At 28.7% G+C, this 27876-nt stretch overlaps 1 protein-coding gene across 6 annotated transcripts; it reads left to right on the top strand.

The window, feature by feature from the left end:
* The first annotated feature begins 11 nt into the window (after positions 1-11).
* LOC107456348 (splicing factor 45) lies at positions 12-27457 on the top strand. Of its 6 annotated transcripts, none has more exons than XM_016074203.4 (12): positions 12-180; positions 584-732; positions 3558-3631; positions 5606-5679; positions 7513-7623; positions 12034-12290; positions 13463-13572; positions 14385-14484; positions 16378-16529; positions 20164-20309; positions 22324-22501; positions 25671-25912. In XM_016074203.4, exons 3-12 carry the CDS (start codon positions 3562-3564, stop codon positions 25766-25768), a joined length of 1296 nt encoding a protein of 431 aa, XP_015929689.2. In that variant the 5' UTR covers positions 12-180; positions 584-732; positions 3558-3561; the 3' UTR covers positions 25769-25912. The 6 variants fall into 6 exon arrangements, with proteins under 6 accessions (XP_015929689.2, XP_042909610.1, XP_015929688.2 ...); XM_043053676.2 differs by lacking the exon at positions 25671-25912 and adding an exon at positions 27216-27457 and having other exon boundaries at positions 44-180; XM_016074202.4 differs by having other exon boundaries at positions 132-360.
* The last annotated feature ends 419 nt before the right edge of the window (positions 27458-27876 follow it).

Here is a 27876-nt window from a genome sequence, read left to right as displayed (position 1 = left end):
CTTGCAGAGCTAAACAATATTTTAAGCATTCTTTTTTAGCATAACTCCTCAAATAGTTCCCTTGCAATTTGATTTAAATCGAATATTTAACAGGCTTTTTAAGCAGTTATCAGTAATGAAACTACAAACTTAAGCTGCCGGAAGCGTATTGTTGATATGGCTGAAGTTGAGGCAGAATCGGTAAACAGTGTAAATTTATATTATCTCTGTTGTTCTCAAAATGTATTTTTTGTAATTGCTTAAAATTTGTTGTTCAACATTTATAGGCAGTTATCATCAATATAAAATTTTTTTTTCTTTTATATGAGTTCCTTGTTTTATCTTTATGGACATCATAGCTGTTCAGTATATTGTTCGGAGGTTTGTTAGAAAATTATGTTAATTCTAATACATTTGTGTTATACAGCAATTAAAGATTTTAACTTGAACAAAAGCATGTATTCGTGCATACTTCAATTCGTAACTCATTTTGCCCAATCTTCTTTTTAATAAAATTTGTGAAAGTCATCTTACTATCTATGCTTACTTGTTTTTCCTATGATCATGCATTTTCTTTGGCATAAAATTGTTTAATTTTTTGCAGGGTCTGAACATTTACCACTGCTTCTAAATTGTGGTGATAATAAAGCAATAAAATCACAAAACCTCGCTTCTACAGAACTGCTTGATCAGCTCTTGGCGAAACCTGGTGGTGCTTTTCTCTTTTCTTGGAGAAATTATTGAATGATTTTGGTATAAACTTCAAATATCTATGTTTAATTCAACAGAAAAAAAAATATCAATTGCACTGTTATAAAAATGCAGATGTTTATAAGAACTGAATTTTGATGATCATAACCTTCAATCTTTTTTTTTGTTGAGAAATAATATTCATCATTTCTAAAAAAATGTATATTACTAACTTAGGAGGGAACTCGTATTTCCGTTTTGGTTCTTGTGTGTGTGTGCCAAATACAATTGCCAAAGGGTATTTAAACTTCCAAAAATTAAAAGAAATATGTAGATGTTTGCCAGGTGTTGTCTATGAGTTATTCCTTCAGGTTTTTGATTTTTTTTAATGTTTCTTATGCGTCAATACCTGGATGTCACTGAACCCGCCAATTATTTTGTAGCCGGTACCAGGGTTGGCAAGATTTTGCCGCAGGTGGAAAAAACCATGGTAAATACCGGTAAAAACCGTCCTGGCAAAAACAGGTTTTTACCAAGCAAATTGGCAAAAAGTGGCAAAAACCTATATTTTCCATGATGAGAGGACAAAAACACATTTTTGATACAAAATTGAAATATATACTATGAATATAAATAATTACAAAAAAATTAACAAAATTATTATTCCATAATTGAATGATAATGTAATAATATATCATTTTAGTAGTTTAAAACATTATTGATTGGAAAATTTGTGATTATTCCCTTTTTTCAAGTGAAATGAACTTATTTTAAATTAATATAACTATAATTTAAAGCATAAAATATCTATCAACATGTGTAGTTAATTATTGTACAAATAATAAATAAAATTTTTTATAATAAATAATAATATTATAAAAATAATAATATTTATTTATTTGTAAAAAAAAACATTTATTTTAGGATTCTAAAATGAAAAGAGATCAAAAACTTTCAATCTTTTAAAAATTATTACCCTTATATTAATTATTAATATGTTAAAAATAATTTTTTCATGTAATGTATCAAAATTATTATTCCTTATGATTGATTTAAATTTGTTTAAAGTATTTTGTAATTATTTAATCAGCAATTTAGATAATTTGGTTTTTGCCGGTTTTTACCAGTTTTTGCCGGTTTTTACCTGGTTTTTGCCACTGTCCTGGCAAAAACCCCTTTTTGCCGGCAAAAACTCCAACCCTGGCCGGTACCCATTCAGAAATCTTTCCATTTAGAAAATAATATAAAAAGTTTAGTTGCATTGTATTCATATTCCAAGTGGCAAAAGAAAGATATCTTTAATTTATAAGTTTTACATTTTTATTTGTTATGATGCTTCTGAAATTGGTTGAGTGCTAAAAAAATTAAGAAAGTTAATAAAATGCAACTCTGTTTTGGGAGACAGTAAAAATATTATGCATTTATTATCAATGCAATTTTGTTTAGCATTTTTAAAAAGTGCTTGAAGGTGCTTATTTTTGATTTTCGTTTTTTAAAAGCCTCTAAAGGTGCTTTTTTCATTGGGTGTTTTTAAAAAGTGCTTAAAATCCCTTTTCGAAAATGAGATTTTTCTCTTTACCATGTCGTGCCATGCAGAGTCAGATACAATAATGACTTTATAAACTCTGGGTTAATTAAAACCTGTTCTTACTTGAGTCATTTTTAGTATACTGCAAATAGACAACTTCTCGAAAAGCAAATAACGAAGGCAGGAGAAAGAGATAAGCATATTTTTATGACAATATATTTTCTTTATTTGTCTGCAAAGCTTTTAATTTCAAAGTTTAAAAATTGAATAAATCTGGAATAAATGTGTTTATATATGTTTTTTGAAAATTGTTAAAATTGGATCTGCTATTCTTGAATTCTCTCATATTGCCATCACCTATTATCTATGACGATTTTCTTTTCTTTGTAGTGTAAATTGATGTTTAATATTTCTGAAAATAATAGTTTTCTTGGCACTAGTTATTATTCACTTTTAACTATCCATAGGATTAGTTTAATAAATTTTTTTCTGTGTAAAACCTTTTAAATTCAGGGTATCTGCGCACCTAGAAAGTCATGAATTTGGGTATTGAACAAAATTTGTCATGAAATGTCATGATTTTAACTATTTTTTAAAAAAAATCATGGATTTAGGTCGCTAAAAAATTTAATTTTCAAAATGGAATTTACACCCCCTCCCCCAATTTCATGGTGTTCCGAATACCTGAATTTGTAATAAAATCCCCATTCACAGTCATATTTTATTAAAATATAAAATGTTTTATCATGTTCTTTAAAAATTATGGTGTTCTTTCAAAAAATGTAAGAAAAAACATAATTTTTAGAGCGAATTATCTTTTAAATTTCTGTGATTTCAGAATTTTTGTTATTATTATTATTATTTTTTTATCAATTTAAAATTCTAGATGAAGCAAGCCAGTCATTGATGAATATTTTTTATTCCGAAATGAGAACAGAAAAATTATGAGCATTTCTTTCCTCTCTGATGAACAAGAAAAGTATCTTTAGAACATAATTTTACAGGAAAAAGGAAAAAAAAAATCTTTGCTTTTGTATTTTTTCAGCTATTTTATTGCTTCAACTCTTTCTTTACTCTGTTTTTGAGATTTAAAATCTATAAATGTAAAGATGCAAAGTATAACAGTTTTAGTTTTACCTATAATTTCAATAAATGTTGTTATAATGCTTTTTTAAATGTATTGTTGTAGTTTTTGTCAGGGAAAATAGTAACTTTATAAGTCACGAAAAATTCTTGGATTTAGTCATGGAAAATCAAAAATTTGAAAATCTAAAATGTAGCAGATACCCTGTACATTTGTTTGATTACTTAATCATTATTCATAAATAATCATTATTATAATCATTTCTTTATTTGTTAGAATAATGTCTCTCTATGATGGACTTGGATTGGATTCTAAAGAGAAGGTTCAGAGAGATCCTAAAAATGATCTTGGTACTAATTATATGTTATTTGTTATAAACTAGGCTATTATTTATAATCATACAATTCTTCAAGTCTATTATTTATATTCATATTATTCATCAAGTTTTAATTATTCATACAAATGTAAAATTTTTATTTTTGTGAAAACATGGTTTGACCTTCAATCTCTGAATGATTCAATAATTATAGAAACAATTATTATTGTTCATAAAAATATTATTTAAAACTTGAAAGATGTTGATCTTATTTTAGGGATACACGACCTTTTTAGCGAAAGGTCGCTTGCACGTCAGGTTGATCAATGAACGGCTGCACACATATTTTGTTCTGCTATATACACATATTTAGTTTAGTTGCAGAATCTGATAATTTTCGTTCAAACGTTAGTAGTCTAAGCACTAATTTTTTTTTTATGGAAGGAATATATATATATATATATATATATACTGGGAGAAAATATATAAATTTAAAAAAAAAAATAGTTATGCTCACAGCACGAAAGTGTAAAACAAATGCATACATATTTTAATTAAAGAAAATTTGTAGGGTTTAAGCAAAAATTAAAACAAAAACCATTAGAGTACAAATAAGATTCACTATTTATTTGGTATTATACTTCAGATGTTATTTCTATTTCTTTAATTGTTAGAAATTTTAAATAGCAAACACTTCTTTTATAGTTTTTTTCTTAAAAAAATCACCTAAGCTACAAAAACTTTTGAAAAAAAAAAAAATTACAAATAATTCATGTTTTCCTTCAGTTCCAAAATTTTCAGGTTGAATACTGTGAATTAAAATATCTGGATTCTAAATACCACCAACACATGCATGGCGTTAACTGCAGAAAAAAAGGACGAAAAAGTTAACTTATTTATAATAAAATATGCACAAATAAATAGTATCAAAAAGTGATTATTTAACTGCATGATTTTAAGTGACAAAATTGTTGAGAAATATCGGTAATTTCCAAAAAATAAAAAGGTTTACATTTCTGATGAAATCTGCAGGAATAAAGCACGTCAGTAAGTAATTATTTACATGCGTGATTTAAAATTCGCATGCCTTAATAAAAAATCAAAGTTTTTTAAACCATGGAGGAAAAAATCACAAAAACTGTAAAAAAATTTTTTTTGAAAAATAACTTGGATTCACGATAAAAATTAGCAAAAAGAAGTTGCCTCAAAAAGTGATTACGTGTTGTAAAAATATGGGATTTTCAAAATCACATGTAAAAGTGTAGCAATAACTGCCTTTTAAGCAAGAAACAATCATTCAGATTTAGTATCAAATCGGCACAAATAAAGCACATCAAAAAGTGATTGATTAAATGTGATCGATAAAGCGATTCATAACTCACGAGTGGGAATGTCATGATAAATGTACCAAAGTTTTCAAAACCACATGGAAATTGGTAGTTATAAATGCCAAAAAGAAACCTATCGAACAATCACTTGGATTTCCAATGAAAACCGCAAAAATATAGCCTGTCAAAAAAAAGTGATTACTGAAATTCGCAAATTGTAGTATTGTATTAAAAATATTGGATTTTTTAAAACCATGTAGAATTTTATTACAATAACCATGGAAAAAGCGATCACGATACAACATATATTTACAGTTGAATTGGTTTAAATCGGGCGCATTAAAAAACCACATTTTTTGTATATTTTCGAAAAAATTCTTTTTTTGTGTGTGGCCAGAAGTTTTTGCGAGTCGCACATCAACAGTCTGTGGGCCGACTGTGGTGCTGCAGGTTATGCACTCTTATCTTATTTGTTTAAAATTTTCAAAATTGCTTTTAAGGATAAACATCTCAGTAGTTAAACTGTTTTATTATTTTTATAAAATATTCTTAATTTGAGAATAAAAAATTGAAATTGTAGGTTTAGATTTTAATGCATAAGGGCACAACTCCTATGCATTTTGTGTGAACATATTTTCATGCTTGTGTTTCATCTGCTTATTCTAACTATGCAATTTTAGTTGGATGGTCTTCTGGTATTAAGTTATTACAGTCTCAATTGCAACTCAAGAAAGCAGCATTGACCCAAGCAAAGGTAAAAACAGTCTCAACATTTATATTCCATCAATTTTTATTGCTTAATACATCTATTTTATTTTATAACTGTCTCTGAACAGCCGACCCAATTTTTTGAGTTTAAGACTGCTAATGTTCAACTCCGTAACCTTGTAATTTTGGACCTAATCCAGAAGACAAGGGAACTCCTAGTATTGGAAGGACTTTTTGATGGAACTAACCCTCATCTGCATTACATGGAGAGGAAAATCGCAAAACCTCTCAGGGTTAGCTTGTTGGCAAGGGGACTCTAACCCATGATTCGTCAACCACTGAGGATATTTTACGTCAGCACTGTGGTCAATGCGAGCCGGGTGTGGAATTCGTATCGACCAGCCATTGCTGAGATTCGAACCTGGTTCACCACATTGGAAGGTGAATGCTCTATTCCCACAGCCATCATAACTCTAATGCATCTATTTATTAAACTTCTGATAACAATTAATTCTAAAGTTCTATCTCTTACCAGCTATGTTACTAACGATTTGTGTCTCTATATTCTCTTAGATGATTAAAATCCCCCTTCTTTATGTTATTGTTTCTATGTAATTTCTTTTCTTCTTCTTTTTTATTGTTTTGTTTTGGCCCTAATGAAGGTATAGTTTGTCTAAAATAAGAACTCCCCTAGCCATTATCTGGACCAGTGGCAGTGACTATGGTGACAAGGTATAATTATTTCAAGTAGGGGTGGGGGTTAATCTTTAGAATAAGTTTTCGCTCAGGTCGGTCAGAGAAAGGGCTTTTCTTTGGTCTATTGTGTTAGTCCTAGAGTGAAGAGAAGCTACCCTCCCTGAAATGTGCGATTTTTGTTTTCATATTAGCAGACGACCTCAGACTTTGTGGCGGAGGGGGGGGGTGAGTTTTTACCATAGACAAACTATGCACCTCTATGTAACAGAAATGGTTGTTATGTTCCATTTGTGTTTAAGACATGGGGTTTTGTGTTTTATCTTGTACATTGTCTGGCTTATTTTAAAATTATTTTTCATGTATAGTGATCTCGTTCTAATAATTTAGTTAATGTTAATTTAAAGTTCTTACTTCTCAATCTAGCCGAATTTTCCTTTATTATCTACACTTGCGTGCAAAGGATTATAAGATCATAGCAAAAGATTATAATTGCGTGCAAAAGGTTAATTGGATATGCAATAAATAATGTATAATTTTATTCCTAAACAGTTTTGATATGCTTATCAACCAGAAAGCAAAATTAGCGCTTTGAAAGTCACTTTAATTTAAATGCAATTTTCATATCAGTCGGGTATTTGTTTTTCCTGAAGCGATTTTCTGACATCTAAGAATTGGATAAAAATAAAATTGAAAGATACAATTTTAACAAATAAGCATAAGCTTTGCATATTTATTTACGGAAATCATGATTTTAACTTTAATTTAATATTGGCATTTATTTTTGAAGAATTAGTTTTTACAAGACTCGAATTATATAAAAAAAAAAAGAAATATTCAACTGAACTGAGTGCAAAGATTTAAATTTAATCCGTAGAAGATTACATTTTCCATTAAATTGCAAGAAAAGTAAAAATTCTGAAATCAAATGCAATATCTATGTTGGCTTGACTAAATAAAACAGAAATTATCTCTACAAAAAAAAAGAAATGAAACCGCATAGAAAGGTTGAAATGCCTTTCACGTGTTGACCAAAAACTTTTGCACACTAGTGTATTAGTTGATGTTAATTTAAAGTTCTTACTTCTCAATGTAACCGAGTTTTCCTTTATTATCTATTAGCTGATGTTAATTTAAAGTTCTTACTTCTCTATTTAACTGAATTTTCCTGCATTATCTATTTCAGAAAGAACAAATGAAAAAAGGTGGGACCGTTCTGCCTCCAGTTGTTGATTTAAAGTCCAGAAGAGATGATTCAGAAGAAATACACTCACCCATATTGGGTCTTGGGCCAAAAGTAAGTCCGAGAGTTTAAATTTGTTTCCCAGTCTTTGCAAAAAGGCTAGTTTGGATGCAGACCATAAATATGTAACTTGGAATCATAATTGTTAAGTATCAAAGTCTGTAATGAATATTAGATCATATGAAATATTTGCAAACAATTTCAAAGATTAAAGCAGTAATTTATGAAAACTATCTGACAATTAGTTGAACAACTAAAATAAAGTACATAAAAAATATCTGAATTATAAATTTCGAAGTTCTTAATTGTTTAACTTTGAATTATAAATGTTAAGTCTGTATAATATGCAAAATCTTATAAAATATTTAGTAGTATTTTCAGAAGTATTTGTTATTGATATAATTTATGAAAATCATGTGACTATTAGGACAACTAGAAAAATGGGCCTGATAAAATAAATTTGAATAATAAGTTTCGAAAGCTTTAATTACTTTATCTTTACCAATTTGTAAATAGAATCAAAAAAGTACTTTGTATCACCATTGAAAAATAATAATCTTTTTTTCTAATAAGTACTATACTTTGAAGTAAAGGGGTCCCCCTGTGGCAAAATTTTTTCGGGCTTTCTGTGACATACCTCTCTAATACTAATATCTTTCTGCAAGTTATTTAAAAATAACAGATATACATATTACAGTGGGTGATTGGTTAACGAACAGATCGGTTAACGAACACTTTCACGAAAGTTTTTTGTGTTCGGATAACGAACACTTTCAAAAAAGATTTTTTGAGTTCGGACAACGAACACATATTCGGATAATGAACAAAACGAATTCTAACGAACACTTCTCGGCCTGAAGAAAAATTAATATTAAACATTTGTTATCATTTTGCATACAAAATAAGATCACTGAAAGGAGAAATGTTTAAAGCATGCTTAGTATTGATAATTACTAAATGAAACTTGAATTATGGAGAATGAAGGAGTAACGAAAATCACATCTGCGAAGCAAAGAAGTGCCATCCATGATAAAATGGAAAGGTTGCTTTTAGTTTGGATAAATGAACGGGAAATGAAACGAGATGTAACTAGTATGCCTATCATTCAAGAGAAGGCTAGAGAAATTTGTGAGAAATTGAAAGAACAAACTCCAGGTTCGTCATCCGAGGAGTTAGAATTCAAGGCTACCACTGGCTGGTTTACAAAGTTTAAAAGAAGGTCTGGAATTAAACATGTATTAATGCATGGTGAGTCTGCTAGTGCAGATAAAGAAGCAGCTGAGAAGTACTGTCTCAAATTTCAAGAATTCATTGAAACAGAAGGGTATCGTCCACAACAAATATTTAATTGTGATGAAACTGGTTTGTTTTGGAAGCGCATGCCGAATTGTACCTACATCACGAAAGATGAGAAAAGTGTTCCTGGGCATAAACCTATGAAAGACCAATTGACGTTACTTTTGGGAGCTAACGCTAGTGGTGATATGAAGTTAAACCACTTCTCGTTTAGCACTCTGAGAATCCCAGAGCATTCAAAAAAATTCCATAACTAAGAGCAAACTGACAGTAATGTGGGGATCGAATCAGAGGGCATGGGTCACACAGTATCTTTTCAAGGAATGGCTAGTTTGTGCCCCTAGCATCAGGGACTACCTTGATACCAATGATTTGCCGTTGAAAGCACTGCTGCTATTGGGCAATGCACCAGGACATCCAAAGGATCTTGAAGATAATTTGTTGACAGACTTTCCCTGGCTGACAGTTCAGTTTTTACCTCCGAATACGACTTCGCTGATTCAGCCGATGGATCAGGAGGTTATTGCGGCTTTCAAGAAATTGTACACTCGCGCGCTGTTTCGTCGGTGTTTTGAAGCAAGCCAATTCTCCTCAACAATGACTTCAAAAAAGTTTAGGAAAGAAAAATTTGACATTCTTGAAGCTATTCGTATCATTCAAAAGGCGTGGTCAGAAGTCACACAGCGACAGTTGATTTCTGCTTGGCGGAAGCTGTGTCCATCCTTCGTTCAAGGAGACGGAGGTGATCAGGGAGACACCCCTGAAATTATGGATGAAATTTTGACAACTGCTAGAGATCTGGAAGTGGAGGTGACGAGGATGACATAGAAGAGCTCATAATGGGACATGAAGATGAACTAACGACAGAAGAACTCCAGGAAATTTTGAATGAAGAACACCAAGAAACACAGCGAAATGTGTCTCCTTCTGAACAAGAGGAAGACAAAAGAGGACCAATGACGACATCTGCCATTAAAGATTTTTTGAAAAAGTGGGAGGATGTCAGAGCAATGGTCTTAGAAAGGCACACAAGCCAAGCTGATGTCAGTAGGGTTGGGGATCTTTACAACGACAATGCTATTAATTACTTTCCTAAAATCCTGAATAAGAGAGAAAAGCAATCGACATTGGACATGTTCTTCAATGCCCCATAAACAAAAAATGAAAAGGACTGATTAATATGCAAGACTATATATATGTATTATTTTTTAAAAAACTTACTAAGAAATCATACATTTTTTAAAATTTAATTTTTAGGGTCTCCAGAACGAATTAATCAATTTCACATAGAAGTCTATGGTGAATCGATGATCGGTTAGCGAACAATTTGGATAGCGAACAAAGTCCTGGAACGGATTATGTTCGTTAACCGATCACCCACTGTACTAATTTAAAGTAATAGAAACATTAACTTAAAATAAATAAAAAAAATTGAATCAAATAAAATATATTTTTTTAATTGAATGTGCGGTATTTTTTTAATTCTAATATGGGCGATATTCTCACATTTTGTAATAGGAAAAAACACTAGTACTAAATTCCGTAGAAAGATAACACATTTATTATTTCCCTTTTAGATAACACACTAATTATTTCCTTTTTCACATTTTGTAATTCACCATCACATTAAAAAAAAAAGAAAAAAAAACGCGAAATATGTAGCAGCAACTACTGAGCAAAAAAAGATCGACAGCGAAATCACGTAATAGGTGTTTTCATTTTGAGATTTAGTTGTTGTAATAAATAATATCGGATTTAAAAAGCTATGTAGAAATCAGTATTAATAACTGCATGAAAAAATAGAACGAAATTTTCTACAGAAAAGAAAACTAAATTTTTTAATTCATTATTTTCAAATGAGAATAGAAAAATCAGAAGCATTTTTTTCTCTTTCTACTCCGATGCGCAAGAATGTCATCTTTTGAATGTAATTTTGAAGAAAAGATAAAATCTTTTGAAAATTTCTGCAGTAAAGAAAAGCAAAAATTTTTATTTCTCAAAGAAAAGATCCTTCTGCAAGAACTTGGCAACGTTCTGCGACAATGTCGCATTGATTCTGCCACGGGGAGGGATCCTGTGTACAAATGCTCAGTCTGTTGCTACCATTATCCATATTGATTTTGCCTGTGCTAACCTCCTAACACAGAGAAAGTGCTCAAAACTGCTACATATGTCTTAAAACTATCAAAGTCCTAGGAGAATTTTTTTTTTTTTTTTTTTTGGAGCAAGTTCTGGTGATTTAGAAATCTGCCCCCTAATTTTGCAGTACAATTAATTTTACCCTGTATTAAAGATTACGCTTTGGAATACCTAATAATTAAAAATTTTGAACCAATTGTTGTCTCTTATTATTGCAAATTTTGTTTAAAAAATGCAATGGTTTGTTATTTAAAAGAAATGGTAAATTAATTTGTGAGATGTGTTTAATTTTTGATGATACCCTCATATTGTAATTATCATGTTTTGTTGCAAAGCATTAGATAGAATTCCAGCTCCAGGTAACTAATCTAACATAGAAAGCAAAGATTGATAATAAATGAAAGTGTGCTCTAAATTTCTAATAAACATATTTTTCAGTTCCTACTCTCCCTATATCTTGATAGTATAGGGAACAGTATCTGATGTATCTTGATATATCTTGATAGTTCACTCTCTCCCTATATCTTGTTCAAATTTTCAATCTTCAATAAAATACTTTTTATTCTTCCACTCGAGTTCAAATAAATACATTTTCTTTAACTTGTAGAGGATAGCACTTGATGTTAATACAGTTTTTTTCAAATATTAATTAATTAATTAATTGTAATTAATTAATTTTAGTTTTATATGGGAGAAAAAATTGTAATTATTTAATAAAAAGTAACTAAATTAAAATTTTTCTTTGTTGACCTAAGTAGGAATTGACTTCAAATTTTTTTATATTACTTGTTTATTAATTATAACTGTACTATTAACAAATCACTAATATAAATTATTTACTTAATCCTTTGAAAGCTTTTCCTTTTCCTATACTAGACTGTACCGTGTGAACAATGTTAGTAAAAATGTTTGCTGTTGACAAATTTATTACTTTAATTGCATTTTTTAATTATATAGTATTTTTTTCTTTGCTTTTTTCTTTTTAAAGTTTTATTAATAATTTTTATTCTGGTGTACTGTTTATTTCAGGAAAGTAAAGGAAATACAACTTTACTTGGAGGAGAGTGGGACATCAGACAAGAATATGAACCACTTTGGCCCAACGACTACGAAAGAATAATGCGAGACAGAAGTGAAAGAGATAGGAAGAGTAATCGAGAACGAGAACGTGACAATAGAGACAGAGATCGAGATAGGGATCGTGATAGAGATAGAGATCGAGACAGGGAAAGGGATCGTGATTATGTTCGAGGAGATTACGAGGAAAAGCCTAGAAGAAACGATAGGTAAAAAATTTTTTATTACTTATTTCCTCTCGCCAATTTTGTTAGCAATTAAGACTGATTTGTTAGTTTTAAATAATGTTCATTGTAATTTGCAATATTACTAACGGTATACATATGAAAGTGGATTGTAAAGAAAAGGTTGACTATTTTTTTAGGATATTTCTGGATATTTGAAAACATGCCTGCCAAGTCTCTTGTTTTTTAGCGAAGACACCTGTATTTTACAACTATCTCCTGTTTACCCGCATATTTTCAAATTTCTCAGTATTTGTTGAAGAAATTAAAAGAAAAAAAATTGGTGATAAAATATTTGCTAATGGCAAAAATACTTCTCTTATTCTTCAGCAGATGGTGCTATTGCAGTATGTTAAGTGATGGCTCAGGGGATAAAGCTTTTTCCTTCTATTGAGGTGAGCCGAATTCGAATCCCTGCTATGACTGGTTGTTACGAATTCTGAATCCGGCTCGCACCGACCGCAGTGCTGACGTAAAATATTCTCAGAGGTAGATGGATCATGAGTTAGAACGATTTGCCTGACGGTTGCTGTGAGAGGTTTCTCTCTCCATGTAATGGAAATGCGAGTTAGTTCCATCAAAAAGTCTTCCACGACTGCAAATTTCTCCCAATACTTGATTCAGGAGTTCCCTTGTCTTTTGGATTTAATTCTAAATTACAAGGCTACAGAGTTGAACACTAGTAGTTGCAACCCTAAATTGAGTCGGCTGTTCAACGAGGGTTATAAAATAAAATAGTTTATGTAATTATAAATAATGGTTTTAAAAAAATCTTCTTTAGATTACGATTTATATACATATTTTTTACTTCGCTGAATGTAAGTGCTTATATTATTTCCAATTTTGAATTTCTCTTTTTGATTTTCATGATTATGCATGATATATCAGAACTTTACTCATAACATAAAAAAATGTCGCTAGTAAAATCTCCGTTATTTTATTTCTCCAATCTTGGCAGGTACATTAAAAGACTACCATAAAGCTCTATTATCTTTATAAACATAATCCATTGAGGTCTACTTTTGACCCCTAAGCTGTAAATTGTACTGTCATAAATGTATATATGTAGATGGTCTAAACAAAAATTATCAAGTATCTTAATTCTAAGGTTCAATTCATCAATGTTATAAAAGTAATTATTTTTGTCTCTATTTAAGATACAACAGAAGAGATAGATATGATCGAAATCGAGATTACGATAGAAATAATAGGGAGCTGGAAAGACCACCACCTGAGGAAGAATATGAAGATGATCGTCCTCGCAGGGGTACTTTTTTTCAATTTTAGAATATCAATTGTTATTGCTTTTGATTTAAAATAAGGGAGGCGCACTTTTTATTTTTAGAAAACTGTTCGTTTATTTTAAGTTATATGTATATATGCATATTTATTTTTTTTATAACTGTTTATATATAAATGGATATATAAAATTGAAAATAGAGGAACAATTTTCAAGCATAAAATATGTGCCTGCCTCATGCTACACCTTTGAGGGATATGATAGTATTTGAAAAGAACACCTGCGGATAAGATTTGTTTCGCTTTAAATTATAAATGGTTTCATTGAAAAATCTACTACATTTTGGAGGCTCGTTTTTTAATGTTTTTCATTTTTATTGTTAATGTTTTTTTCAGTGTTTCATTTTTATTTTTGTGCATTGTGTAAATTTATTTAATGTTAAATTTTGAGTGGACCAGTGATATTGTTTGTGGACTAGTACATATTAACTCTTTCTAGTCCATCAGAAAAGTAACTTTTTTTTTTTACGATTTCTTACCCAACATCTTGTTTCACTCTTGTTAAAATTCAGAAACAAAATAGGTGTAATAGAAGTACTGTTTTAGAGATTTTTTATAACTTGAAAGCAACTTTAACACAATTTTGCACAATTTAAGAAAAGTTGACTTACATTTATGTGTTTTTAACTCATTTATATTTTTTACTGTAGGGACAATAATATTTCATTTGATTTTTATAGAAAATAAAATGTCTGAAGTTGTTGTTGTAACCATGGCATTATGATCACACGTTGTACTCTGTTGATATAAGTTACTTTAATATTTTAAAACACTTTTCAGTTCCAAATGCTGGTGCAGCAATTGCACCGCCCCCCTCCTTATTGGAAACAGCTGAAAAAAGGGAACCTGCGTCGATACCTTCCATCCCATTTCAGTCTGGGTAAGAAGAATTTTTTTAAATTGACTTGACCCTTGATATTTCTTATCTGTAATTTAATTTGTTTCTAACTGTTGATTTGAAATATATATGATAATATGTATGCTTTCCTTGAAATTTGTTTGGTTTTAATTTGATAATGCAACAGTAAACTTTCAATTAACCAAAATGGTTAGGAAAGGCTTCATTCTGAAAAATTTAATACCCCAGATTCAATTTATGCAAATTTTGATGGAAAACGTAAAGTCATTATAAAATAAAACAGTATTAGTTAAATTATTTCGGAAGATAAATAATTAACACATTATAGTTTTATCTAGATTCATGATTTGTACAAATAAAAAGAAAAACAAAGATTTCTATTCTGTAGTTTTATTTCTATAGTCAGCCAAGTTCAAGTAGTTTTGTGGCTGTAATAATTTACAGGAAAACTTATATGTAATAACTTGGCTGTAATAATTTTTTCAGGAAACTTCCTCTGAAATTGAATCGAGAAATCTCTTGATCTCTTTATGGTGACTAACATAATTAAGAAAATATTTCTTTGTCAGAAACTAGTTATTTTATCATGATCATGTAAAGTTTTTGCATTTTGTTAATGTATACAATGCTTTAAAATATTTTTCATTGCTTAAAAAGTACTCAGGGTGCTTATTTTTTGTTGAAAAATTTGGCAACGCACCCTGTATAAAATTTTATCCGCTGCTGGTGTATCATTTCTCGGTATTTTACCTTGGACAGTTATTTAGTGGAAACCATATTTTGACTAACTACAGCCAGTTAGAAAATTGCTTTACTTTATAATGTTAGGGATATTGAAAATTATTTTTTAAATTACAGGCAAAATATTAAGTATAAGTAGAAAGCAATTTATAAACCAAAAAAGTAATTGTTTTATCATATTTTCTTCCAAAACAGAAGTTAAGAATTATAAGATGTTTTCTAAAAAAGTATGCTGGCGGTAGAATTGATTACTTAAAAATTTCTGACAATTTTACTGTGCAATATTATTTTTCATTAAAATTAGAAATACTTTTTTCAAACAAATTATTTTGCATTTTGCTAGTCGTGTAAAATGTGCATGCTCATTCTAATTTCTTAAAAAATGTGCAAATATATTTTAATATTTCTAATATTTGTAAAAACGCCCTATTCTCTTAAAAAAAATTTTTTTGTGGAATTTTAAATGCAGAATGTTTTGTCAATGCCATGAATTTTAAAAACTGCAAGTTCTGTTTTGGTATTTTTAAATAATTTGTTTGTGGAATTTAAATTTTTATAATGTCTACTTTTTTTTTAATTTTGAAAAATAATATTTTATCAACAAACTTTATACTTCTTATGTAAAGTTTTATATAAAACTAATTTGACAATAATAGAATATAGAAATAATTATAATAATGATTTCAAGTTTTATTCAAATGAGATCAAAGCAATGATCGCCGAACCATGGATTGTAAGCTATTAGTACAATTTTGGCAGATTGCAATAAATTGATTTCATATTTACTAGTTATATAAATTTGTAAGTTACAAACCGAAAGTAAGAATTTTTTTAAAGAAATTTTTAGTACTTCTGGTTAGTTGCTCACAGTAGGAGTACCTCAAAAACTAAAATGATATAATAGCTCAAAAACTGAAATGATATAGTTGCTCAAAAACTAAAATGGTATAGTAGCTCAATGATATAGTAGCTTGAAAATGATATAGTAACTCAAAAACTTGATAAGCATTTTAAAACAATAAATAGTATAAGTCCTAAAAAATCTTTGTAATTAAATTTTTATTTATTTGTTGAAAATGCCTTTATAAAACATTTCTTAATTTAAATGAAATAATTTGTAGCTTTTTTTATTGTTAATAATTTTTAATGCCTATACTCAAATTTTCTTTCTAGGAGTTCTGTGGCTGCTAGAATTATGGCTAAATATGGCTTTAAAGAAGGTCAAGGTTTAGGAAAAAAAGAACAGGGGATGAGTCAAGCCTTACAAGTAGAGAAAACCAGTAAAAGAGGTGGAAAAATCATCCATGAAAAAGATATTGCTAAAAGTAATTATCCAGCAATTATTTCTTATTTATATTCTTTTACAGATTGAATTGTTTTTGTTGCAGAAATCATATAATAATTCATATACAATTTTATATCAAGTGTCTATGATAGATTTGCTAAAGTGTTATAAAATGTTTCCAACCAAAAAGAAAGGTTGTAGGACAGCTTATGGTTTAGTGTTATTAAAAATGGAGAAGTATACAAAAGAACATATTTTTTAATTATAATTTTAAAGCAATAAAATATCCACTGATTTCAAAAATACTTCTCTTATTCCTCAAGATGGTGCTATTGTCAGTACTGATGTTGAGTGCTAATATTTTGAGGAATTATAAATAATGGTTTAAAAAAAATCTTTAGATTTAGATTCTTTTTGACTTACATGTTTATGCATGTTTTAAAACTCTAATCATAGGCTAAAAAATGTCACTAGTAAAATCTCCATTATTTTATTTCTCCAATGTTGGCAGGTATGTGTTAAAATCTGTTTGATATTTAGAAATGGTTGTCCAGATCATAAAATTTAATGCCATTCAGAATTTCTTTGGAAGTTTTATTTAATTCATATTACACTAATATTTACATGAGGTAACTTTTTAAGCATTGATAACATTTTATTTATGTAACTTTTGATCTGATTAAAATATTTTATATCACTTAAATGAAATTTTATGCATTGTTGTTGCATGTATACATATTTATTGGTGCAAACAATTTATTTACAATACAGTTACAAAAATACATTTCCCCTCAAAAATCATAGTTTTCTCTGTCCCAATCACTTTTTTGATTAGACTTTTAATTCTCAAATTATGGAGAATAGCCTCTAAATGAACAAAATGATTATAGTGTATCTACCACTACAAAAATACAATTCCAATTCCCTAGTATATAAGACATATTAACTCGATTCTATGTCAAGGTACCTTTTCATAGATGAAGGTTGACATTATTGATATCTACTCTCCCCACTTTGGTGACCCGGACGTGATGTGAACATTCCTACCTTGACAGAAACTCCCACTTCAATATGAACACGCCTATCTTGACAGTAATGCCTGCTTAGATCTGAACACGCCTACTTCGATTGATAATCCACATTGAACAGTTGACCTGCTACTTGTGACTGCGACATTATCCACCTCTTCGCGTTGTTGTACAACGCATTCACTCAACTTCTAAAGGCGACCATGACAGTGAACTTAATACAGCTCTCACGATCAGCATTAAAAAAGTATGGTGATCTTAATACAGCTCTCTTGGCTTTTCACAAAACAGCAGTGAATCAACAATCGGTAGCTTATTCATTGAATTCCATTACAGATAAAATTCCGGTGGGGGAGTACTGTAGTGTATCTACCACTACAAAATTACAATTTCAGTTGACTAGTATTTAAGACATGTTAACTCGATTCTATGTTGGGGGAACTTTTTCATAAATGAAGATTGACATTGTCGATATCTACTATCCCCGCAATGGTTAAAATTGTTTCAACAATATGCTTGCAAAAATTTTGTTTTTAGTTTTATTTTTAGTATTCAAATTTTTATCTCTTTTCTTTTTAGTCAATATGGTAATCAATATCATGTTCAATTACAAAAATTATTTACCAAAGGATCATTTAATAATGAAAGAATTTAATTCAGTGAATTTTATTCTGACTTAAAAAATTTTTGTTTGTACAATACAAAAGTGTTTATAAATTCTATTTATTTTAATCCAAAAAAAATGTCCTTTGTGGTTGTTGTAATTTTACTTTTTATTTATGTTTTTTTTCTTTTTCATTTTAACATATTCATGTCTGCAATTTTCCCTCTAATTGAAAGAATTGAAAGAAGTTTTAAATGAAAATTACCTTTTAAAGCAATATTTGTGGATCACATATTATGATTCATATTGATTTGATTTATGAATCACCCATTTTGATTTATATTCATAGGATTAATGAATCAAACATGGATATTTGTTTTGACTCAATTTTCAAACCACATATCTCAATTTCAGGCAAGGTGATTTGTTAAGCACGTATTCCAATTTTGTTACAAACGGTACATCATGATTTACATTAAGTTGATTCGGGTTTTACTTTCATGTAAACAGTACAAATACAAGCTGATGAGGAATTATAATAATCCTAGTTACANAAAAAAAAAAAAAAACCGAAAAGTGAATCACTCTAAATAACTTTTGATCTTATCTGAGTAACTTTTGATCGAAATTTAAAAATACAGCGTTTTTAAAATTCAATTTCTCAAGAACTATATAACTGATTAACTATATAACTAGAACTATATAACTATATAACTGACACTCAAATTTTGTATTTTGCCATTTAAAATTACATTCTTTAAAATAATATAAAAATATTGTATACCCTACATGCCATTCAATTTTTTTTACTATTATTAAATAAATAAAAATGTGCTAAAAGTTATTTTTTTTGCAATAAATTATCTTTAAATAAAAAATTTTGTGGTAAAATTTTTTTCAGTTTTCTTAATTTTTTGAGACATGGCAAAATATGCGAAAAATAATATTAACATTAAGCAACCTAAACTTTGGAACGCTCTCTTGATCAAACTATTGAGACCTTATTTCCTAGATTCCATTTACCCCCTATACTTTGGAGGTTAGAATTCCGATTGTGTTTAAAAAAATGTATATCTATTCAGTGAAAGTAGGTTTTCGTGCCTGATGTCACAATTTAAAATATCATCTGCACTAATCAATTAGCGTATTTGAGGTTAACCTAGAAAGTGAAGATCCGATCATTAGATAAAAAGTTATTTAGGGAAGTCTGTTAATTTTTTTGCTCATTGATATAAAATTTTTTTTGCTGCTTTTTACGATTTTTAGGAATTACAGCTTAATTTTTTACTACATAATACATATTAAGTTTTGGAAGAGTGAGCATTTTATGAGCTTTCTTATCATCAAAATAAAAATTTATGTGATTAACATAGCTGCCAACTCTACTGGATTTTCCAGAAGACTACTGGATTTTGCCAGTTTTTCCTGGTTTACTGGTTTAATTAAAATTCTCCTAATTTTTGTATATTTTAGAAAATTCCCCAACATTTTAGTAAATTTCTTTTAAAAATCCCCATTGAAATAGAATTACTGTACAGATTATTGCCTGCTTGCTAAAATATTTAAATAGGTATGACTAATACATAATGAAGCAAACCTCATTTATAGAAATTAGTTCAAAACTTTTTTCATTCTAAAATGTTCAGTTTATATTTATTCAGAACTCTCCTTTTAAATAATTTAAAAAAATCTTTTACTTATCTTTGATGAATTAAATGCCTTTTAATATTAGAAATTATGAGTAAACATAATGCATATCATTTCAATATGTTTAATGGTAATCATAATTGGAAAATATTGTAGTTTTTTTTTATTTTGATGACTATTAAAAATCCCTAAAATCCCCTATGTGTTAAATATTTAGTAAATATGCAACAATTTTCATGAAATTTATATTATTTTTTAAAATCTACTGGATTTTTTCCTATCCATGTTGGCAGCTATAGATTAAAATCATTCATAAAACAGTTGCCATATTTTTTTTGATTGATTATCGTATGCTTGTTTGTTATTGCTAATAAAGTAATTTGAATCTTTTACAGTGTCAGATGCTCAACCTCCATCTCCACCAGAGTTCCAAGCCCCAGCCCCTCTTCCACCCCCCTCAATTAATTCTCCAGCTTCAGGCTCGCAAGTTGATTCAATAACTGAAATAATGAAATGTCCATCGAAAGTTGTTCTTTTAAGAGTAAGTGAACTAGAATAGATTTTTTTTCAAACAGGAAAAAAATTAAATTCTACATTTCCTAAGTAATTTAAAATATAACATACCTAATGCTCAGTCAGTCTGTTTCCAAAAACCCATTATTCAGAAATAGTTAGAATACTTATTACTCCAAATATTATAACCATGTATCTATTGTACTAATCTATCAATTAACTATAATTTTTACCAATATTTAATCTTAAATATTAGTCTATCAACTTAAATTCCACAGTAATTGCATTTATATATGAAATGTATAATTACATAGAAATAGAATAGTTCAATAAATTTAAATAAACTTGTTAAAATTAAAAATTTTCAGCTCATAATAATTTTGAATAATTAAAAGTTGTTATATATATAAATATATTATTATTATAAATTTTTTTAAAAATATGAGTTTTAAAGGCCAGATTCCCAATTTGAAATGATAATTTGATTTGTATTTTTTTTACTTAACTTTTTTCCCTGTTATAGTTTTTTTCTCCATTTTCCTAAACTCTTAACTGTTTAATATTTTATGCATAAAATTACTCTACAATATCTAGTTTTGAACAGTTTAAAACCAAAGTGTTCACAAAAGCTATTTTTGATAGAAATTATCTTTTAAAAATATTTTAATAGTAATTAAATTGATAATTTTTTCCCTGTTACAGTTTTTTCCATTTTCCTAAACTCTTAACTGTTTAGTATTTTATGCATAAAATTACTCTACAATATCTAGTTTTGAACAGTTTAGAACCAAAGTGTTCACAATGGCTATTTTTGATATAAATTATCTTTTTAAAATATTTTAATACTAATGAAATTGATAATTTTTTTTCCCTGTTACAGTTTTTTCCATTTTCCTAAACTCTTAACTGTTTAGTATTTTATGCATAAAATTACTCTACACTATCTTGTTTTGAACAGTTAAAGACTAAAAGGTTCACACAAGCTATTTTTAATAGAAATTTTCTTTTTAAAATATTTTAATGGTAGTTAAATTGATAAATTTTTAATTCTGCATTGCAGTTTAAATTTCTTGGTGTTTTAATAGTGCTTAAATTCAGGTTAACTGTTTTTTGCTAGCATGGATAATAGAATGTTAGATAGTAGACAAAATAGGTTTAGACAAATTTGCAGAGAATGGTAAAACTTAAAGGTTTAGCATTGTGTCCAAAACCTTGCAAACCCTCGTTTCTCTCGTTAAGTCCACATTTTATTACAGATTTTTAAAAAAAAAAGCTTTATTGTTAATTTTAATTTTCATGTAATGTCACTGATAGATTTTTCACATTGATTTCAAAAATTCAATTTTCTTATAAAATAAAAACAAAAAGATAATGGGTTTAGCTCCAAAGTGTCCAAAGCCTTATAAACCCTCGTTTCTCTCGTTAGGTACACATTTTAATACAGATTTTTTTTTAGAACTTCATTGTTGACTTTCATTTTCATGTAAAGTCACTGGTAGTTTTCTCATTTTGGTTTCAGAAATCCAATTTTCTTATTAAAAAAAAAAAGATGATGAGTTTAGCATTGTGTCCAAAGCCATACAAACCCTCGTTTCTCTCGTTAGGTACACATTTTATGACAGCTTTTTTTTCTTTCAAATAGCTTCATTGTTGACTTTGATTTTTGTGTGAAGTCACTGGTAGATTTTTCATTTTGGTTTCGAAAATCCAATTTTCTTATAAAAGAAAAAAGAAAGAAAAAAAAGCTGAGAATAAAGGAACAAAAAGTTGAAAAACATAAAGATTTTTTTTTTAAAAAAAAAATTGATTCAGTTGTTTCTCAGAGAAATGATCTTAAAAGTTTTCATTTTAAAGTCACTGGATAGGTAAAAGTTTCCCATTAATAGATATTAACTATTTTTCAATGAATTCTATTTTTCTACTTTTATATTCTTTTTTAAAAGGGATTTTTAATGTTATCTATCCTTGTTGAGAGATTAGGCCAAGCTTCAATGCAACAAATTTTTGAGTTCCATTATCTTATTTTTTTATTTCAATTTAAGAACATGGTTGGTCCTGGAGAAGTGGATGAAGAATTAGAGCCAGAGACTAAAGAAGAATGTGGTAAATATGGTGAAGTAATTAAATGTGTAATCTTTGAAATACCTGGTGGGAATGTCCCCGAAGAAGAATCCGTGAGAATATTTATAGAATTTAAGCGGTTGGAATCTGCTATTAAAGGTATATTTTGCAATACTTTAATGTTACATTAATCTTTTTTGCACTAATTTTTTTTGTTTTACTCTGTTTATTCTAACATATATTAAAAAATATACTTAAAGTTTTTTATTATATTAACAAGCGTTATATTTATTCACTGCACAGCTGTAAAATTATATATATATTCTTTTTTATACTAAATTTTTTGTTTTACTTCGAGTTTTTTAACATATCGTTAAAAAAAACTTTATTAAATACATCATTATCAAGCTTTATATTTATTCACTACACAATTGTAAAATTATAGGTATAATCTTTTTTAGACTAAATTTTTTTGTTTTACTCTGAGTTTTTTACCACATTTTTAAAAGAAATACTTAAATTTTTTTTATTATGAGCATAATTAACAAGCTATATATTTATTCACTGCGTTGTTGCAAAATTATACATATAATCAATGTAGTCTATTGAATTTTTTATCACTCACAAGCTCTGCAATATCATACAAAATAATAACATTAATAAAGAAATAAAGCATAATAATATTGTATTTCCTTTAATAAAGTTTATAGTTATGTTTACAACTATAAAATAAAAAATAAATTTTTTAATAGTATCTCCTATTGTATAATTTCACAAACAGGGCATAAATTATTCTATAGCTAGAAGAACAATTTTATGTATGAATGAATAAAGCATATTGATATTGCCCTTAAAATAATTTGCTATTGAGTAAACTCATACAGAGTGCCATATATTCTACTTAGCAATATCTTTTGAAGTATTGGGAGTACAGATTAGTTTTTTGTGGTCAAAAATGCATTTATTTTAGAACAAAATGAATGAACAGATTAATCAAAGTATTGTCCATTGCTGGCTGCTACTTTTTCCCACCTCTCAGGTTATTTTCGAATTTCATCTAAAAAAAAATGTCTCGTCTTTTGAGGCAATCCAAGTTAGGAGCCAATTTTCGATTTCTGCGAAAGAAGTGAACTGTTAACTTGCCTAATCATGCTGCATCTGTCGGAACAACCAGTAATCAGAAGGAGCAATGTCCGTTGAATACGACAGGTGAGGCATGAGGCCGACCTTTATCATGCAGAAGAATAACTATGTCTTTGCTCGTATTTCGGCTGTTTTTCTCGTAATGCAATGCTCAAACAAATCAAATGTAGCCTATACCGATCGCCTGTAATGTAATCGCTAGGTTGTAGCAGCTCATAGTTTACAACACCATTCTTAAAACGTCGAAACCATTCCTTATGTGATTTATCTGTTTGACCATTGTCATCATAGACTTCTACTAGAATTCGATGTGCTTCAGCTGCACTTTTCTTCCAATTAAAGCAGAAACATGAAACCTCCCGCAAATGCTGCTTAGCTACTACAAAATTTGACATATTCAACAAAGTAAAAAATAGGGTTTTTGTATGAAACTCAAAGCGATATAAACTGAATATCATTGACAGATGTCTAACCTCTCTGAAACCACCGAAACCAGCTGTCACTATGAAACATTCATAACAGCCAGAGCTATCTTTTGAAAACAGACCGAACTAATTTGTACTCCCAATATGTAGGATAAATATAATTCATTCAATGCATTGAATTCAGTTATTTCATAGTATTTCATGGAATAACTAGACAAGTCAATTAAAGTACATAATAGATGAAAAATTTCATACTTTNTTAACCCTTTCGCGACGCAAAGCGCGAAAGCGCGCTTACCGCTGAGGCCGGCAGTCTCTCTAGCGTGTGTCTCCCCAGGGCCGGAGGGTTTTTCGATGTTAAGCCTAATTCCATGAAATTACCGAAATATCAGCGCGTTGTTTAATATTGTTCTGTAGAGTATTTAAGTGACATATGCTTTATATATATTTCTATGGATACTTTATTTACTTAAGTTATTTCTTGTTTAAATGTAATATAAATATTAATAAGTTTAAATATTTTGCATAATTTCCTCTATTTCCAGCTCAGTTAAAAATTTTCGACGCTTCGACATTCTAACGGTAAAAAGAAAAAAAATTCAAGCCTACAAGATCTAATTATCCACTAAAAACTAATCCGAAAATCGAAAGTAGCGAGAGATAAAAAAAACTCCCTTACTTACTGTAAATAAATATCACGTGCTAATTTAAAGAGCCCTCATAAAACATTCCCCCCTCCCCTCCTTCCCCTAAAAACCACGTGAATGTACTTTCATCTTGAGTAGAAGGTCAAATCTACATGTATCTGAAACCATATGGACATACAATGCTATCTTCAGGCAAAAATTTTATTTTTTAAAACGCTCCAGGACACTGGCACTAATGGGTGACAGCTGGTGGTTAACGAAAAAACAGACTTACACACCGGCGTGTCGGCCGGGAAGTGAGTGTGTTTTTTGCTGGCACGTACAGGTGACAATCGGCGTGGAAGGGTTAAGCCTCATCTTGAAGTATATCTCCCAACTGTTTTATTTTTTCTACAATAGAATACACCATTGATAGGTTTAGAACTTTCCAAGCATTTTTTGTATATTTTCTGAATATTAGAATGCAATATTTTCGTGCTTGATTTTTAGTAGTACATTTATTTATAATTATTGGTTTAATCATAATTATCATGTGCAGGTTTAGAGCTTTTCAACCAATTTTTTCCCGTTATGCATCTCCGTAACTATGTTAAATCATTAATGGTTGATATGCAACAATTATTGGTGCATTACATGTAATTACTGGATAAATCATTAAATATTTTTAAAAAAATGCACTTTTTTATGACAACAGAAAGCTCAAAATTTATAATGAGTTCCAAATCATTATTGATTATGAATCAAATCAATAATGAGTTTCTGTATTGAAATTTATGTTTGCCCTAACCACTATTTATTGCAAGATAAAAAAAAAATGTGTTTTTCCTTATTTGAAAACTTTTTCTTCAGAATTATTATTATTTTTTTTTGTATTATGGGATATATTACTAATACACAAAACCCTACCACCAAGTGACATAATCATCCTTTGAAGAAAAAAAGTACACAATGGATTGAGTTATAAATTTTTAATAATTTTTTGTATCTTTTTATGCCTATTCGTACGAACATTGCATTATTATTAATCAACAGTTATTATTAATGGCTGTTATTTATTGTAGCTGTACGAACATTGTATTATTATTAATCATTAATAGCTGTTATTTATTGCAGCTGTTGTTGATTTGAATGGACGTTATTTTGGAGGCAGAGTTGTTAAAGCTGGTTTTTATGATGTAGATAAATTTCAACGACTAGAACTTGCTGAATAAAAATTTATAATTACTGCTGGACATATTCTTCTGTTTTTTTTTTCTTTCTATGCAGAATCATAATATGTAAAATATTAATCATGTACATGCCGATTTATCATCTCTTTTTTTGCCATTTTAATAAATAATTTTAAATATGTACAATTTCTTGCAGTTTCTTTTTAAAAATACAAATACATTATATAGATATTTTAATTTCGTTGAATCTTAACACACATAAAAAATTTTCTTTTCATATTTTTCTTAATTTTGAATAACAATCAATTTTCGTTATTTTTCAGGGGGGGATAAAATTAGTATAAAACAGCTTAATTAGATCAGTGATGGCATCATATTTGAAAATAATAGAATGATTTAATGTATAGAACATTAGTAAATCGATGTTACTATGTTTTAGGCATCTGATTATAAATACCTGGTAGCTGCTATTGTCACCTTATTTTGTAATTTTCCGGAGAGTGTCCTTTTATTAAAATTTTAACCAGTTAAATTGAGCACCAGTCACAACATTTTAAGAAAACTTTTATTTTTTTAAAATAAATTTTTAGTTTTATTAATTTTTTTAATGTTACACTTGGTTTATTTCACCATCTGTTCTATATGTTGTAGCAGTATGTATGTTGTAGCAGTAAAAATTATATTAATTTGAAAAGTACCCTTAAGTTTCTAGAAATATTTCAGGGACATTTTTAAAAAATTTGCATTTTGTTCGAAACACCTAGTATCTGAATTTAATGTCATTTGTTGCCATTGTAAGATTTTTTTTATGTATTTTTGCGCCACAATTCATTTGAAACTTTTTTCCTTTTGTAAGAGGCTGTGTTAAAATTTTGAAAGATACCAACAAGTACTTAAATGTATAATTACAGCTCATTAAAATTTTTTTTCCTTCCAATTCTTACTATTAGATCACACTCTCCCTATATCTTGTTCAAATTTTCAATCGTTAATAAAATACATCCCAGTAAGCACACACCTCACGGCAAACGTAAGGCCGTAAGCTGGCATTCTAGGTAGGGTAACGGCAAAAGGCCAGTACAATAGGGTCCTTTATCGTTTGTTTTGAGGCATTTCAGGAAGAGGCGGAATTACAGGCCCGAAAAATAAAACCGTTGTTTGGCCTCTTACACTTATTTAGTTACAGGGCCTTTATTGTATACCATTGTTTGGCCTCTTACACTTAATTAGTTACAGGACCTTTATTGTATACCGTTAATTAAGTGTAATGTTACAATAGATTAATAATGAATAGATGCAGAGTTGGTAAAAAATGTGCTTTTAACTCAAAAATTTGAAAAAAATCAGGAGAGAATGGAAAAAATCCATAAAACGTTAACCGTATTTTTGAGAGGAAAAAAACAACTTTTATTATTCTTTGAAAACTGCTAATTTTTTACATAGAATATTAAAAACTTGAATTTTATTATTTTACTATAANTTATTGCAGCTGTGGTTGATTTGAATGGACGTTATTTTGGAGGCAGAGTTGTTAAAGCTGGTTTTTATGATGTAGATAAATTTCAACGACTAGAACTTGCTGAATAAAAATTTATAATTACTGCTGGACATATTCTTCTGTTTTTTTTTTCTTTCTATGCAGAATCATAATATGTAAAATATTAATCATGTACATGCCGATTTATCATCTCTTTTTTTGCCATTTTAATAAATAATTTTAAATATGTACAATTTCTTGCAGTTTCTTTTTAAAAATACAAATACATTATATAGATATTTTAATTTCGTTGAATCTTAACACACATAAAAAATTTTCTTTTCATATTTTTCTTAATTTTGAATAACAATCAATTTTCGTTATTTTTCAGGGGGGGATAAAATTAGTATAAAACAGCTTAATTAGATCAGTGATGGCATCATATTTGAAAATAATAGAATGATTTAATGCATAGAACATTAGTAAATCCATGTTACTATGTTTTAGGCATCTGATTATAAATACCTGGTAGCTGCTATTTTCACCTTATTTTGTAATTTTCCGGAGAGTGTTCTTTTATTAAAATTTTAACCAGTGAAATTGAGCACCATCGCAACATTTTAAGAAAACTTTTATTTTTTAAAGTAAATTTTTAGTTTTATTAATTTTTTTA

The sequence above is a fragment of the Parasteatoda tepidariorum genome, chromosome 7, assembly GCF_043381705.1.
Source record: "Parasteatoda tepidariorum isolate YZ-2023 chromosome 7, CAS_Ptep_4.0, whole genome shotgun sequence".
Taxonomy (NCBI): domain Eukaryota; kingdom Metazoa; phylum Arthropoda; class Arachnida; order Araneae; family Theridiidae; genus Parasteatoda; species Parasteatoda tepidariorum.
Note: the sequence above shows the minus strand (reverse complement) of the source record. Positions and strands in the feature narration are given on the sequence as shown.